This window comes from Canis lupus, chromosome 11, assembly GCF_011100685.1.
Source record: "Canis lupus familiaris isolate Mischka breed German Shepherd chromosome 11, alternate assembly UU_Cfam_GSD_1.0, whole genome shotgun sequence".
Classification (NCBI taxonomy): Eukaryota; Metazoa; Chordata; class Mammalia; order Carnivora; family Canidae; genus Canis; species Canis lupus.
Genome location: NC_049232.1, coordinates 23,779,307 through 23,792,870, shown reverse-complemented (window position 1 = coordinate 23,792,870; position 13,564 = coordinate 23,779,307). Strand labels below are relative to the sequence as shown.

The following is a 13,564-nucleotide window of genomic DNA, read 5'->3' as shown; positions in this document are numbered from 1 at the left end:
AGGCTGGGAGAGAGGGTCCTTTCTACACTGCACTCTTGGGGGATATCACAGACTCTTCTCTGGAATATTCCACAGGCCCTTGGAGGAGTCAGAGCAGCACATACTTTCAGCCCCGTGCCAAAAGTGAAAAAGTACCAGGAAGCTGTATAAGCTCCAAGCCACACACAAACCTGCTAATCCTGACCTGGGTGTGTGCACCCTATTTGCCAGAGGCAGGATCTCTCTCTCTCTCTCTCTCTCTCTCTCTCTCACACACACACACACACACACACACACACCCCACCTCAGGTTCTTCTTCCAAAATAAGCTCCCTCAGATAAAGTGGGACATCACTTAGCCCTGAGGTGCCGTGTCTCCAAGGAACGGCCACAGTCCCCACAAAATCCCTCGGAGTTCGGACAGTGGCTGGCAAGCCCCGAGGGGAGTGTGTGCCAGAAAGGAGATTTAACGGCCACTTCTCAGGGAATTGGGGAACCCCGAACAGCTAGAGCTAGGTTGGCAGTCCACTGCAAAGCAGCTCATAGAGAGAGTTCAAGCAACACTCAACACAAAACACACCCGTGAGGAAAAAGTCTGGGTGTGGGGATGAGGCTCCAGAGCCCAATGGCACTTCCTAGGATGGAGCCTGTGGAGACGGTGGTCAACAATGGGGCCATGTTTCCAAGGCCTCAAGGCTTAGGGCTGCTGTGGGGCCATATCTGATGATATCTTTAAACGGTCATTTCATCGTTAATTAGAAAATGTGTTTTAAATGCCCCCAAAGAAGTGTCTCAGAGGGCCGCCTGGGTGGATCAGCGGTTGAGCGTCCGCCTTCAGCTCAAGGCATGACCCCAGGGCCTGGGATCCCACATCGGGCTCCCTGCATGGAGCCTGCTTCTCCTTCTGCCTGTGTCTCTGCCTCTCTCTCTCTCTCTGTCTCTCAGGAATAAACAAACAAAATCTTGAGAAAATAAAAGTGCCTTAGCCTTCTGAAAGCACATGCTAATGTTCAAGACAGGCACCTGGTACATCTTCCACAAAATGCCAGTCAGGTTTTCCTCTTTGAAAAGGGAAAGCCTCATGTCCCCTGGTCTCAAGCAACCTGAGGTAAAGCCGGCTCAGGGCACCTGGAATCACAAGTGCCTGGCTCCTGCCACACCTGGAAGAAGGGAAGCCTGTGAGCACAGTTTACCCGCCTCTCATTGGGCTGTGAAAACTGACAGGCCACCTCATTACTGCAGGCATTTTCCACTCTGTGATTCTAAATTCCTCAGAATCTCTCCAGAGAGGTTATGCAGAATCAATTTTTTCCCCTAGTAACAGTGCATGAGGTGGCAGAGTTAACTTGAGGAAACACACAGCATGTGAGGTGTGGTGTGAGAGGAGTGGGGAGGCGGCAAGAACGAATGGGCCCCCCCACCGCCTGATGGCTGGTGTCCGGGCTAGGGCCGTGGTGCCTGGGCGCGGGCAGCTTCGGGCTTTTGGTGGGGGTCCCTGAGGGGTACTGCTCCTGCCCCTGCCCCAGGGGAGCACTTACACTCTCCCTCCTGTACACGGTGCGGATGCAGCTGAGGGTGTTCCCATAGTTGACGCCGGCCTGCAGGCGAGTCTGCGGAGACAGGCAAGGGTGTGAGGGCCCAGGCCCAGAGGATTCACATCCCCACCACCCCAGAGGTGCTAGGGTTAGGAGCACTGAGGCCCAGCGAGGGGGAGGGTGGGTTTCTGTCCTCTGCTGCCAGGCCAGTGCTCTGTCCTCTACCCACAGAGCGCCTTCCACATCCCATTCAGGCATCACTGAATGCAGCAGAAGTCCTCTTGGTCTGAGAGAAGAACAAAAGTCCATTTGTTGTTCAAGAGTGATGCTTGTTTGGGGACACGTGATCCCTGCCTCTTGAGGACAAAAACGAATCTGTGGCTCTGCCTCATCCGCTGCCCATCACTCTGCCATCTTAAGTATTCCCCGAGTGACCTGCCCCTTGTGGGTCCAGAGCCCCTTCATCTCTCACCTATATGATGGGCTGGTTTGCCCACTGGCCTCCTGCTGCCCTCTCACTTCAGGCCTGTGTCTATACAACAGTAACACCGTCTTTTCTGACAACAGCGAATTGCATCACTGCTATTTACAGCTCACTGATGGCTTCTCATCAGAGTTGAAGTGAACCCCACACTCTCTACCAGTGTCAAAGAGGCCTGGGTAGACCCCAAGCCTGCCTCCCGCCCCTGCACATTCTTTCATCTTTGCCCTTGCCTTCTGGGCCCAACCACGTGGCATATTCCCACGTCCTTGGCATCACTTTCCCCCTCCCTCAGCCTGCCTGAACTTTCCACTGGCTCTTCCTTCCCCCAGAAGGCTCTTCCTCCAGCTCCTGCTTATCTTTGGGGTCTGAGCTTAAGAGATGCAATGATGTCATCTGTCTGTTTACTTAGGATTTATTTGGGGTTCCTTACTAAGGCAGAACCATCTTGTATGTCCCTCTTGTCCCCAAGCTGAGCACAGCCCTGACATGTGTCTCCTTTGCACTGGCTAAATGAGGGGCTGGAGAGGAAGACAGAGTGTCCTCTAATGGAGGCTGGCTCTGGTGACCAGGGGCAACAGTGGGCAGCCACAGAGGGTCTGAGCAAGCCCATAAAAGTGCCAGTGGAATCCTCGAGCCTGGTAAGAAGGAGCCCTGAGAACCATAGGAGTGATCCGGACCCTGTCCCCAAGAACCCAGGGTCTTATGAAGACTAAGACCCAGTGTGCAGACCAACACTTCACACGAACAGTCTGTGCTCAGTGCGTAGACAAGTAGTAAAGACTCTGGCAGCACATCATAAACGTGACAGTCTCTGAGGTAAAAATCACAGGTGATGTTTTTCTGCACTGAACTGTGCTTCATATCCGACTTTCCTAAGATAGACAGGGGTTACTTTCATTATTTTTACTCACATAATATAAAAATAATTTTAAGGACACAACTAATATGGGAATATATCTTCTTAATAAAAAAAAAATTCAACATTCTCCCTCCTTGATCCCCCTCCCTGAGCTAACAAGCCTGGCTAATCTCGTGACTAAGAGATTGATAGGTACTCATCTCAACAGGGTCAGAAACCCAGATGGCCATGGGAAATCTGTGGCACTCTCACAGGCATGATGCGTGAATGGTATCGTATGTTTTATAAGTGATACTTTAATAATCAAAGACATGTAATGGTTGACTCATCAACCAGTATGATTAAATGACTGTTTTCCCAACAGCTACTGTTCCACTCTCAGGAGATTCAGCAGTAGGGGAAATAAACTTCCTGGCCTCATGGAACTTAGAACCAAGTGGGGATGGAAACAAGAGTCAGCAAAAGGTCACTTCCAAGCAAATATGCATGTCCGATGATGACAAGCACCATGCAGGAAACAGACCTGGGGTCAGAAGTGCAGGCTGGTTGAAGGAAAATGCAGTATTTAACTGGTAGAGGCAAAGACACAGAGGAAGGGGCAGGGAGAGGAGAAGCAGCCTTTCATGGTCAAGCAGACCCATAGAGCTCTACCTCAGGGTAGGGTATGCTTAACCAGGGCAAGAATGTAGGCAAGGGGAGGTGGGCACAGTCCTCCCTCTCTTCCCCCAGCTAAGGCCGGTGTTGGGGTGAATCTCTGTGGCCCCCAGTACCTACGGGACTGCCTCTGGGGACTGAATCCACAGTCTGAGTCCCTAAGAAGAATCAAGTTCCTCTGAAAAACTCGAGCGCCTGAGTCACTCAAGCAAACCATACATGAGGAAGTCAATCCCAGATCACAGAATAGAGCAATGATCTCCCAGTCATGCTGGGGACTTGGAGAGACTGTCATGGAGGCCAGCAGCACAGCACATGCCTCTAGGGCTTCCGTTATAATAGGGGCTGGGATTTTGTGTGCGACAACTATGTACCTGGGGGAGATACTGGGGCTCTTACAGAACTTATCTCATGGAATCCCACAAACACTACGTGGCATGGATCCTGTCCCCATTTCACAGATGGAGAAAGCTGCCTTCCCGTCTTAGTGTCCCATCACTATGTAACAAATCATGACAAATTTAGCAGCTTACCACAATCACAATGCATATCTATTCTCTTAGGGTTCACTAGCTGGTCTAAAGGTAGCTGAGTCCTAATCAGGAAACCCTGGTCACACTGCATTGGTGCCAAAAGCCAGGTGAGAATCTGTATCCCAGCTTCACAGCCACCAAGCAGCCAGAGGCTGGCTCTCTCACCAGTGATAACAAAGCAGGGAAGGAGTTTCTGACCCGGGTTAGCAGCCCAGGTCCTTTTAGGTCAGCTCTTCTGAAGGCAAGCCCTAGGACCTTGGACAAGTCACAACTCACTCATGACATAGGAGCATGTCTGCTCATCGGGATAGGAAGGGCTCACTCATTACTCTAGCCTCAGGGCCACAGGGTTAGGATCTTCACAACAGTCCCATGAGGGGTGCTCTTTGCCCATTTTTCAGATGAGGAAAGCAAGGCTGGGGGAGGTTAGGTGCTTGTCCCTGGTCACAGGAGAGTAGGTGAGGAGGCAGAGACTGAGGTCCAGATTATTCAGACTCTAAAGCTCTTGCCTGGACCTTTCTCAGACAGGGACTCCAAAGAAAATGTCATCCAGAAGGAAGGAAGGAACGAGCGTGTTCTGGGGAGTAACAATGGCCCCGGGCCACATCCCTGGCATCAGCAGGCTGGCCCCCTGAGTAATCAGCAGGCTGGCCCCCTGAGTAAGAAGGTTCTCAGGCTACATAGAGACCAGATCTGATGTATCAGAAAGGGTTCCCTCAGAGGTTCAAGTGACAGACTAGAGAGAAGGAAGAGCACCCCAGCCTTTTAACGTGGCCAGACTTGCCTGTGTGGAGAGGGGGAGACTCCAACAAGCTTCACCAGCCCCTGAGCAAGCTGCAGGTAAGGGACGGATGCTCTACCAGGGGGACACCGAGGTTACCTGTGCCAGGAATGCAGCTGGAAGGCCCACAGGAGCAGGGATTGGATTTGCTTTGTCTACTACTGATGCCCTCCATACTGCCTGCACGCAGAGGGCATCCAGTATGCATTTGATGTCGGAGCAAAAGGCAGGGCCCATATGGGGGACACAAAGAGCCAGGAAGTATCTCCCACTATTTAAGACAAATAGGCTAAACCTCCATCAGGAAGAAAGCAAGCAGGGCAGCCTGGGTGGCTCAGCAGTTTAGCACCACCTTTGGCCCAGGGCGTGATCCTGGAGACCTGGGATCAAGTCCCACATCGGGCTCCCTGCATGCAGCCTGCTTCTCCCTCTGCTGTGTCTCTGCCTCTCTCTCTCTCTCTCTCTCTCTCTCTCTCTCTCTCTGATGAATAAATAAATAAAATCTTAAAAAAAAAGAAGAAGAAGAAGAAGAAGAAGAAAGCAGGCCTGGCTGTGACCCAGCAGGGACCCACTGTCATACAGGGAAGACACCGGCAGGGAAAAGTGATTGTAGCAGCCATCTGGGAAGAGCCTGAGTGGTTTCTCTCAGAGCACAATCCAGGCAAAGCTTGAGATATGAATGCAAGTCAGGGGTGAGACAGCACTCTTTGTGACCATGCTCTCAGGGCCTGTCTATAGCTCTATAGTCCTGCTCACCACTGGGGACAGGTAGTAGGGATGGGGGTGGAGTCAAAGAACATCCCTTTGTAGAGCACTTCATTCCCTGACTCCTGGATGCTTTACCTCCTGGGATGACCTCAGGCAAGCCCTTTCCCCTTTCTGGGCATTTCTCCATCTAAAGAACAAGGAGGTCTGGATGATCCCAACACCCGATGGCCCTGTTGAATCCTCAAACCTTATACACTTCCTTGAGTTACAATGGCTTCCCATCCCCAGCCCAGGTCCACAGTCCTTTTTTTTTTTTTTTTAAGATTTTATTTATTCACGACAGACAGAGAGAGAGGCAGAGACACAGGCAGAGGGAGGAGCAGACTCCATGCAGGGACCCCAACATGGAACTCGATCCTGGATCTCCAGGATCACGCCCTGGGCTGAAAGTGGCTCTAAACCGCTGAGCTACCCGGGCTGCCCCAGGTCCACAGTCCTACTCTGACAGCGAAGGTCTCCCAGGATTGAGCAATGACCACCTTTCCTGGATTCTGATCTATAGCAGCTTTCAGAAGTCTGATGCATCACCAAACCAGCCACGCTGGCTTTTCCCAAGCATCGCCCCCCAAACAGTGTCCCCATCTCACTGCTTAGCTCTTGCTGCTGAGCCAGGAACATCTTTTCTAATCACCTGAAACCCAACCTTAAATCTTGGACTCAGATGCCACTTTGCACCTGAAGCCCCTCCTGGATCCTTAGTTCCACAGAGACCAATAGGATTACTTACCCTCTCCTTGCCCCCGCCTCCCCCCCACAGCCCACGAGCACCTGGGGGCAGAAATGGGGCTTCACAAAAACACAATCACTGCCAAGTCATGAGAGGAGAGTGATGATTCCAAACCAGGCCTCTTGGCACCCCACCCCTGGCTTGGCATATAGAATCTGCCCTGGGCTGGAGACTGTCTTGGGAAAAGAAAGAGCAGACACATTCCTGGAGGCAGACTCACTCCAGGCCACTTTCCAAGAAGTAATGACAAACACGGCTGCAGTACCTTGACTGTGTCTAGAGGGTGGCCGATGATGACACTGGCTGCACCTGTGAATCAAAGAAGAGGACCTGGTCACTCAGCCCCTGGACTCTTCACCGGGTACCCAGCTCACTCATGCCATCAATACCCAGCTGCCGGGGGGACCCCTGTAATGTGCTAGGCACCAGCCCAGGCGCTGAGGAAGGCAGAGACCATGAAGTAAAATCTGGGCTCTGCTTCAAGGAACCAGCACCCCAAAAAGGCAGTGAAGGTGCTGGGGCAACTGGGTATCCACATGCCCATGAGTGAAGTCAGAGCCCTACTTCATGCCATATACAAAAATGAACTCAAAACAGACCAAAGACCTTAAAACTCAGAGGGAAATCTTCCTGACGTTAGATTGGCAAGAGATTCTTCAATACGATGCCAAAAGCACAAGTCATGAATGAAAAAATAAATTGTGTGTCATACAAATTAAACACTTATGTGCAACAAAGGACACTATCGAGAAAATGAAAATAATCTAAGAATCGGGAGAAATATCTGTAAATCATATATGTATAAGGGTCTAGGATCCAGAATTTATTAAAAAAATACTTAAAACTAAAAAGATTTTTTTTCAAGTAAGCTCCACACAGGGCTTGAACTCCCAACTCTGAGATCAAGACCTGATATCAAGAGTCAGATGTTCCACCAATTGAGCCACCCAGATGCCCTACCCCCTAATTTTTTTTAATGAGCAAAGGACTTGAAGAGACATTTCTTCAAAGAAAATAAACACATGGTCACTGTGTACAGTGGTTGTTAGGGCTTAGGGGGAGGGGAAATGGAAGTGATTGCCTGATGGATCCAGGGGCTTTTTTGGGCACGAGGAAAATTTGTAAGTAGACAGAGGAGACAGTTGCACAACAGTGTGAATGCATCAAATGCCACTGAATTGGATGCTTGAAAATGGTTATTTCTAGGTTATGTGATTTTTGCCTCCCAGAAAAGGGGGTGTGTACGAAGAGAAAACCCAGAAACTTTTCAGTTACCTACAGGTAACTTCACTTTTTCTATACTTCACTTTTAGCATCTGTAGGTAGAAGTAATATTAACATCTACCTCACAGTTGCATTGTAAGAATGAAATGAGGTCATGAATGTCAAGCACGAGCAGAGTCCTAGCTCTTCTTCTAGGCTCTTCAAAGAGAGATGCTGTCACTATCAAGTTTTAGTTGTGTGTGTGTGTGTGTGTGTGTGTGTGTGTGTGTGTGTGTGTGTTTTAAAGAGGGCCTCTCTGAAACGGTGAGAAATATTCTGGACTTTTCTTCTCACAGAAAAATGTCCAACCACACACATAGTCTCAAGGCCTAAACAGCATCAATGGGAAGCAAGGCTGCCCTGAGGCCATGTAGATGAAGAGGTCCTTGTTGCAGAAGTTGTCGACTCTGCAGTTGAAACCAATCCTCTATGACAAATTCCCTACAACGCTGATGAAGAAGGAAGAGTCCTTGCTAGCTGGGGTGATTTAACCAGATAAGGCAGTCCTGGAATATGAGACAGGTAGAGATGTAGAGGAACCAGCGAAGCCCAGAACAGACAATTGTTTGGTTTAGAACCTCCAGACCCCTCTCAGATCCTCCTTCCCACAGAAGTAGGCAGAGGGAAGGTTGAGTATTCAATCTACTGGAACCCATCCCAGCATAAGAAGAAAGGACTTCTGGTCCTCAGACTCTAGATGCTTCTCCCTAGTGAGTGAGAAGCCCAGGGAAGCAGCCCTGGAGCTCACCTTGGATGTGTATCTCCTTGGTCACTCATTAACCCACCCATCTGAAAGCAGGGAATGCAAGATAAGTAAGTAATGGGCCAACCTGGGGCACCTGGGTGGTTCAATCGGTTAAGCATCTGCCTTCAGCTCAGGTCATGATCCCAGGGTCCTGGGATCCAGCACCACAACAGGCTCCCTGCTCATTGGGGGGTCTGCTTCTCCCTCTGTCCCTCTGCCCAGCTCATGCTTTCTCTCTGGCTCTTTCTCGCTCTCTGTCTGAAATAAATAAATAAAACCTTAAAAAGAAAAGAAATGGGACAATCAGGTCAGTGGTTTCCAGACCTGAAGATCTAACAGATCAGTAAAACTTCAAACAAAATGTAAAGAATGTCATGGTAAAATTTTATCATGCAAGTTCATTAAGAGAGAAAACACCTAGAGATTAGTACAGGGGTTAAGATGGCCCTGGTACCAGACTGTCCAGGTTGGGATCCCAGGGCTCATGCTAGATGCATGGCCTTGGGCAAGTCAATGAGTGTCTCTGTGTACCCATTTCCTCATCTGTTACATGAGGATGTAATAATTATAGCTACCTCATTGGGGCTATAAAGAAATATACATCAACAGACATGAGACCACATAGTGTGTGACTCAATTTATATAAAATGCCAAGGAAAGGCTAATTTATAGAACCAGAAAGTAGATTCATGGATTTCCCAGAGGGAGAGGGAGGGGAGGGAATTTAACCGTAAATAAGCATGAATAAAGTGCGCTACTGGGGAAGAAAATGTGCTAAAATGAATTTATGGTAATGGGTGCACCACTGGTAAATTTGCTGAAAATCACTGAATTCTATACTTGAAATGGGTGTGTCTTATGTAAATTAACCTCAGTGAAGTTGTTATAAAAATACATGTGGCGGGATGCCTGGTTGGCTCAGTGGTTGAGTGTCTGCCTTTCGCTCAAGTTTTGACCCCTGGGGTCCTGGGATGGAGTCCTGCATTGGGCTCCCCGCAGGGAGTCTGCTTCTCCCTCTGCCTATGTCTCTGCCTCTCTGTCTCTCATGAATAAATAAATAAATAAAATCTTAAAAAAAATACATGTGGCACTTCAACACCACCTGCTGCCGACTTAAGTATTCAGTGATGACACGTATCCTCGCTTTATGGAAGCAAGAAAACCGCCAAGCTAAAAACAACAAAATGTTACCATAACAATGTAAGGACAATGGCAGAATAAAAAACAATCCACTGCTTACTGTGTGACTTGGGGAGGGCCCAGAGTCATTAGAGACCTGGGTTATTCGGAACAGCCTTACCCTCAAACTGAGCCAGTGACAGCCCTACTGAAGTTGGTCTGGCTACATAAGGGGGACAGCCTAAAGTAGGGAAGGCTCTACTGAGGCTTGTCAGAATGGCTGAGGGTTGTCCAAAGAGGGCCTGAATAAGGCCAGTGGGCTTCTGGGTACAGCACCCCCCACCCCACCACAGTAGAGTTAGGAGAGGAACCCCTCAATGCAACTCAAGAAAGCCTGCACAAAAGAACTGTTTATGGTGGAAAGGACAACCTCTGCTCATGACAGCAAGAAGCATGGGCCCTGCAGCCACCTGTTGGGAGTCAGGGGAGCAGCCACCAGAAAGGGATCCTGGGATGCTATCTGATCTGTTGCTCTTTTTGTTTCATTTTCATTTTCCTACAAATCTTCTGGTCTTCTCTATTTCCAGAACTGGTGTGTTTGTGAGGTACAAACACACTAATTATAGCCTCTGTCTCAGCATCTCAGGTTTTTGGTTTTGTTTTTGCTTTTGACTTTGGGCAGGGGCATTTGCCAACATCCCTTTGCTGATGATTCTCTTATACGGGGCCAAAAGAAAAGAGTATTTTACAGTAAGTGACAGTCCTCCCCAGACCTGGTCAGTAGCAGACAACAATGGAGAAGGAAGCCTGATGTGAAGAGAAGATCAAAGACGCATGGAAATGGATGTGACTCTTGCCCAAGCCAACCCATTCCCAGGGCCCAGCAGATAGTGGCTCCAGGAGGGGCTCCAAGGAGAAGCAGGTCCAAGAGTGACAGGAGGAGAAACCTGACAGTCGATAAAGGCCGAAAACAAGAAGGGTTCCTCCGATCTGGCAATGCGCTCGCATGCCCTGCACCCCCCAGTCTGGGCGCCCCCCCCCGCCCCCCCGCCAGGGCCAGCCTGATCGCGAAGCCGGGCTCCCCATCCCGTGCACGGGGCAGTCGCCACCCTCACCCACAAGTTCTTGCAGCCCTGTCCCCAAACTCTGGCGCACACCGGGTGGCCGGAGGGTGTGTGCGCGCCTGGGCGCTCCATTGGCTGCTGGCTTCCACGGCCTGTTTAATAGTTACCGGAGCCACTTCGGCGGGTCCTCTCTGGGAGGCAAAGCCGCAGGTCAGGGGAGAATGTGCGAGGCTGGAGGGGCTCGGCCCCAGCAGCAGCCGCGGGGCGGCGGGGCGGCGGGGTGGGAGCTCCGCACCCCTGCACCTCCACCCCGTGTGCGCGCGCGGGGTGGAGGTGCAGGGTGCGGAGCTCCCACCGTCCAGCAAGGTCTGTGGGCCCGGTCGGGTCTCCCTTTCTCTCCCTGGCCCCGGGCGTCCACCGCAAGCACACGCACCTCCGGGGGGCTCCCTCCCATCCCGGGCTGGGCTCACCTCCGATCCAGCCCGCCGCGAAGTCTTCCAGCTGGAAGCTGCCCATGGCCGAGCCGCGCCGGGGCCAGTCAAAGTCCGCGGCGCATGGCCCGCCGGCCCGCGTGCCGGGGGAGGAGGTGGAGGAGGTCGGTCGCGGCGCAGCCCAGTCCCCCGAGTCGGAGCCGCACCGCCGGGGAGCCTCGGAGCTCACCTCTCGGAGCGCCCGCGGCTGCGGCTAGCACGCCCCCAGCGGCCCTTAAAGGCGCCGCCGCCGGCCGCTCGCGGACGCCTGGGCCCGCGCGCGCGCCGCCTTCCCTCCGCCCGCCCTTGTCCCGCGCCCGCGCCCGCGCCCGCGCCCGCGCCCGCGCCCACGCCCGGCCGCTTCACACCGTCCACACCTCGGGCCCGAAGATGCCCGCCCTGCCTTGTTCACATTTCCTCTGAGACGCTGCAATTGATGTCAGGGGCAGTTTCGCAAAATGCGTTACTGGAGGTAGAAAGGGAGGCTGAGAACCTTCCCCCGGGCCGGGGAAGAATTTGGTTTCCAACCCCACCATCTCTCCGTGGGTTTACATAAAGCAGCACCGAGGGTCTTCTAACCGGATGAGCAGCTATAATCAGCTCAGCCGCGAGTCCTTCGTTCTCTGAAAGCCCTTAGAGATGGTTTCACTATAAAATACCCAGGACACACAGTTTTGCAGGACCTCTGTAGAGGTTAGGGACTCTCTCTCTCTGGGCCACATGCTCCACACCTCTCTGGCTAGCCCCGGGCTGCAGAACCTCCTCTATTCAAGAATAACTGACACCTTGAGTGGAAAGCACGTAGCCCAAGGGTAGGCTCCAAGAGAACTCTAAATAAATACGAGCTATGAGGATGTCTTCAGGCCAGAGTCTATGCCCAGGGCTTTGTGCACAGTCCCGCTTCCTTCTCACAGCAGCTGTGCGCAGGCATATCAGCCCCCTGAGGGTCAGTTTTAGGAGTCCATGTGGCCAGGCGACAGTACCCACAGATTCCATCAAACACTAATCTAGGTGTTGCTGTGAAGGTATTTTTATAGATACAGTTAACATCTAAAACCAGCTGACTTAAAATATGGGAGTTTATCCTTGATAATCTGAGTGAGTTCCACCCAATCAATGGAAAGGCCTTAAGAGCAAAATGGAGAGACACCTGCCTGGCTCAGTGGGAACAGCATGTGACTCTTCATCTAGGGTGGGGAGTTCTAGCCCCATGTTGAGTGTAGAGATTAAAGATAAAGGAAAATAAAAATAAAAGAGCAAAATGGAGGCTTCCCTGAGGAAGCCTAGACTCCACAACTACCTAATATGTGTATGTCTCCTACTGATTGTTTCTCCGGTGGAACCCTCTACCTGACACAACCCTGACATCACTGATTCCAATCCCCTGTGGGTTTCTCTTTGGTCTCCCAGCCCAGGGAGGTGATGCTTACCACCATTCCAGCCATGTCCCACTCAGCACCCACGCAAGCACCTGGGGATTCAGGTTCATGTCTACTTTTCAGGTACAGCTCTCCAGGGGCCCAGCTCCACTCAAGTCCAGGCTCAGCCTACACTCTCCACTCTGGTCCACCCAGGAAGCCAGAGGGATAGTCCTCTGGCCCTCAAATATCCTCTCTGTAGGTTCTGTAGCCAGGATCCAGCTGCAGGTCCATGCTCACTGGAGGACGTGGCCTGGCTGTGTGAGGTGCTTTCAGTACAATGGAGTTCTCTGACCTCCTTCCAAGAAGGAGGGTGATTTGATGCTAATTTCCAGCAGGAAACCAGCCTTGGAACCCAAAATGGTGAGGGTATCATCCAAAATAAGGGGCCTCTGCTGGGCCTGCTCTTTTCCTACTGGCACATCCATGTCATATTATCTAGGCCATAATGCAGCAACCACCCAGGCCTCCTTTTTCCAAAGCAAGGCAAAGTCTGACCACTGAGCCTTGATCCTAAGGGCCAAGAAACTTGCTGAGGAGTCAGGGCTCACCATCAGCATGGACCCCCAAACTATGCCCTACATACCAGGCCTGGGATATGTGCTGGGACAGTTCAAAGACATAAAAGCTCTCCTAAGAGCAGGCCTTTTGTGAGTTCATCACTGAGCAAGTCAACAGGTAGAAAGGCCCACCATCTTGGAGGACCACCTCACAGGTGCCAGGCTACATGGTCATTCCTCAGTCCTGTGTCAGCACTAATTAGAAGGTCCTGAGTTGGCAGGCAGTGGCCCTGGCAGCCCTGGGACAGACTCCTGAGCTCTGAGGCTACTGCTTAAACCGCTAATGAGCATAGCAGAATGGAAGGAGTGGGCTCCTCTCCAGAATAAACCCCTGTGCTCCACTCCCAACTGTGTGCCACAAGTCTGCCTACGAGGCACAGCACCCAACAGGCAGAGGGAGGACTCAGGTCTAGTGGCAGTCAAGGGCCAGGCCTGGAGGACTAGGCTGGGGGACCCAGCAGGATGCTCATTCTGGGGAGGGGGCTGGCCTGTGGCTTAGCCCTGGCTTCCCTGCTTTGGGGTGTTTATAATGCTGCCATGCACCTTTGTATTCTAGCCTGGGGAGAGGGCGAGTACTGAAACTGAGGCACAGACAGATGAGCTCCC

The 13,564-nt window shown here is 51.6% G+C and overlaps 1 protein-coding gene across 7 annotated transcripts in view; it reads right to left on the bottom strand.

Moving 5' to 3' along the window:
- The window catches only part of SLC25A48 (solute carrier family 25 member 48), a 52,402-nt gene extending 41,197 nt beyond the window's left edge, over nucleotides 1-11,205 (bottom strand). For 5 of the 7 annotated variants that reach the window (XR_005366707.1, XM_038552227.1, XM_038552224.1 and 2 more), the window contains exons 1-3: nucleotides 10,981-11,204; nucleotides 6,585-6,628; nucleotides 1,517-1,588 (exon numbers count right to left, since the gene is read on the bottom strand). Coding sequence is in view for 6 of the 7 variants with exons in the window: in XM_038552227.1 (XP_038408155.1) it covers nucleotides 1,517-1,588; nucleotides 6,585-6,628; nucleotides 10,981-11,026 (162 nt within the window). In the remaining variant the exon portion in view is untranslated. Of the gene's footprint in view, nucleotides 1-1,516; nucleotides 1,589-6,584; nucleotides 6,629-10,980 lie in introns of all 7 variants that reach the window. The other 2 variants (XM_038552229.1, XM_038552228.1) reach the window with 2 other exon arrangements.
- Nucleotides 11,206-13,564: the final 2,359 nt, after the last annotated feature.